The 3316-nt window shown below is 42.0% G+C and overlaps 1 protein-coding gene across 1 annotated transcript in view; it reads left to right on the top strand.

The window, feature by feature from the left end:
- The window catches only part of ATL3 (atlastin GTPase 3), a 36123-nt gene that overhangs the window by 20444 nt on the left and 12363 nt on the right, over window positions 1-3316 (top strand). Inside the window, exons 5-6 of the mRNA XM_014537980.1 lie at window positions 719-823; window positions 1298-1348. Coding sequence (XP_014393466.1) covers window positions 719-823; window positions 1298-1348 — 156 coding nt within the window. The remainder of the gene's footprint in view (window positions 1-718; window positions 824-1297; window positions 1349-3316) is intronic.

Below are 3316 nucleotides of genomic sequence, written 5' to 3'. Positions count from 1 at the left end.
AGGGAGGGGGAGAGACACACAGAGAGAAACATTGATGTGAGAGAGACACATAGATTGGTTGCCTCCCGACCAGGGCTGGGGATTGAGCCTGCAACCGAGGTATGTGTCCTTGACTGGAATTGAATCTGGGACCCTTCAGCCTGAGGGCCAGTGCTCTGTCCACCGAGCAGAGCTGGCTAGGCTCTGTTTCCTTTTTGATGGTTTCTTTTGGTAGGTCTTTAAATTCACCAATCCTAATCACCTGTTAACCCCATTCAGTGTATTGTCATTTCAGACAGAATTTTCATCTCTAGAAGTTCTTTAGGTCTTTTTAAAAAATTTCTTCTCATTTTTTCTTTTATTGATGATTTTAGAGTGGAGGGGGGAGAGAGAGAGAGAGAGAGAGAGAAAGAAACATTGATGTGAGAGAGATACATGGATTGGTTGCCTCACATATGCACCCCAACTGGGATCAAGCCGGCAACCTGGCATGTGCTCTGACCGGGAATGGAACCTATGACCTTCTGGTGCACGGGGTGTCGCTCCAACCAACTGAGCCGGAATGCCCAGGTTGCAGGTTCTCTGCTCAAAACAAGGCACCTAAATAATTACTTTTCTGATAAAACCTATAAGCAGCCGCTTAAGCCTCATTTAAATGTTACCTGTATTTCTCAAGTTCTCCTGTACATTTCCCCCTTCTCACTTTAACATATTTTGTTTGTATTTCCCCTTTTTTTAGGTTGCAGTTGTTTTGATGGATACCCAGGGGGCATTTGACAGCCAGTCCACTGTGAAAGATTGTGCTACCATCTTTGCTCTAAGCACCATGACTAGTTCTGTTCAGGTAAAACCACTCGACTAGGAAAACACATTTGTAGAGGAAATAAGATGAAGGGGTTACATCTAGTTTTAGTTATTGTTTTGTTATCAGAATTTCTACGGTGATACATAAATGTTCTTTATAGACCACAGATATCAGTTAACCTCTTACAGGCTTAAGAAGGAACCTAAACTATTTTTCTACTTTGGTCATAAATTTATATAAAGTCTCTAATAAGAGTCTGAAAGTGGAAATTGAAATGACATCATATAGGAAATGTAGATTTGTTAATAACGTAAGAAAACTATATTTTAAACTGTAAAGGAAGAATTATGTTATTTCAACCATATAAGAGATAGTTTTCCAAAGGACAGGTGATATTACTGTTGAACAGACTTCATATTTTTATATGCAGACTTTTAAATGTACAAAGCAGCGCTTTAGGCTTATTTGAGTTTGTTTGAAATTAGCTAAAGTATCAATTTGGATGTTTTCTAGATTTATAATTTGTCTCAGAACATTCAGGAAGATGATCTTCAACAGCTACAGGTATATATTCCTCATTTAAATATCATATATATCTTTTAAAAGTTTTAAGACAGAAAAATTTTACTTGAGTAGGTCTAGCAAAAGATTGAAATATGGAGGAAGGTTTTTGTTCATAATAATCCCACACTCCGTATGTCTATCACTGAAGTGGTCAGGGAAGGCCTTAATGAGTTGAGCAGGGAACTAAAGAAAGTGGCCACTAAGTTCTGTAGACATATCTGGGGGAAAGTGGTATAGGAGAGGGAACAGCAAGAAGAAAGATTGTGAGGTGGAGTGTGCTTGGCAGGATCAAGAAATAGCAATATATTTCTTTAAAAACAAAATAATTCCTAAACTTTGGCCTTTAATGTTACTACTGGGAATTACTCATGCTTTATAACCCGTGGTTCTACACCAGTGCCATGACTCAGTGGTTGAGAGCTGTTGCTCTGTAAAACATTTCCATCAAAACTTATATTTGAGCCCCTAACCGGTTTGGCTCAGTGGATAGAGCGTCGGCCTGCGGACTGAAGGGTCCCAGGGTCGATTCCAGCCAAGGGCATGTACCTTGGTTGCGGGCACATCCCCAGTAGGGCGTGTGCAGGAGGCAGCTGATCGATGTTTCTAACTCTCTATCCCTCTCCCTTCCTCTCTGTAAAAAAATCAATAAAATATATTAAAAAAAACCCACAAACTTGTATTTGAGCCCAGCCGGCATGGCTCAGTGGTTGAGCGTTTTGAACCAGGAGGTCATGATTCGATTCCTGGCCAGAGCACATGCCTGGGTTGTGGGCTGGATCCCCAGTGTGAGGCTTGCAGGAGGCGGCCAGTTGTGATCCTCTCTCATTATTGATGTTTCTGTCTCTCTCTCCCTTTCCTTTCCTCTCTGAAATCAATAACAATATATTTAAAAAAACAAACAAACTTGCATTTGACACCTTTTCACCTGAAACTATTTTCTTTCTAAGTGCCTTCCTCTCATACATTTCTTTGAATGCCCACCTTGTGTGAGGCAGTGGGCATTCAAAGATACAATTGTACAGTAATGTTTTAGATACAATAGTGCTTGAGGCAGACATGATTCTTTATGGATTTTGTGATCCAGTCAGTGAGACAGATACATAAATAAGTAGGTATGGGTGATGTAACAGCACCACAAGCTGGGTGGCTGAAAACAATAGAAATAGGAAATGGGAAGGAAATGAAGCCAAGAGAGAAAGGGAGAGAGCTAGAGGGAGAGGTGGGGACAGGTGGAGGTGGAGGAGAGGGAGACCAGTAGGGCACAGAAGAAACGGAAAATGTGATAATTCAGGTGAGGTTTAACATAATAATAGGTATTTTAGTAAAAGAAAACAGAAAATGGAGGGAAAGAAATTCTCTTTCTCTGTTCAGTATGTTTGTAGACTTTAAGTACCTATCTATATATATATATATAAAAGGCCAACATGCTAAGTGTCCCTCCAACTGTCTGACTGGTCACTATGACGCGCAATGCAGGAGCTGCTGTGACGTGCACTGGCCATTTACAGAGAAATGGCACCATGGACCTGGCGCTGACAAAGCAACACCTGGCTTCCCCCAAGTGGGACACAGGCCCCGCCACCACCCCAGAGCAATAGCCCACCAAATCACAGCCAACACTGCCGAGACCCCATGGTGCAAAATGTGGCCCACAGCCCAGCCCAGCCCGAAACAGTCGCTGTGGGCGCCGGGTAATGACATCACGTAGCAATGCCTGGCTCCCTCTCCCTAGCGACTAGCCTCCTTGGAGTTTCTTCAGCCCAGGAATAGGACTTGCTTTATAGCCAGGTGCAGATATTTCACACTTTAACCAAATGTCTGTGAAGCATTTTCCCGTGCCTCATCTCATTTGGTCCTCATAGAAGTCCTAGAGTAGGTAGATAGGAGACTTGGTAGAATCCTATTTTCTTTTCATTAGCCAGAAAGCAGAGATTTAGAAAGTTTAGAAACTTGACCTGACTGAAAAGA

This window comes from Myotis brandtii, unplaced genomic scaffold, assembly GCF_000412655.1.
Source record: "Myotis brandtii unplaced genomic scaffold, ASM41265v1 scaffold187, whole genome shotgun sequence".
Taxonomy (NCBI): Eukaryota; Metazoa; Chordata; class Mammalia; order Chiroptera; family Vespertilionidae; genus Myotis; species Myotis brandtii.
Note: the sequence above shows the minus strand (reverse complement) of the source record. Positions and strands in the feature narration are given on the sequence as shown.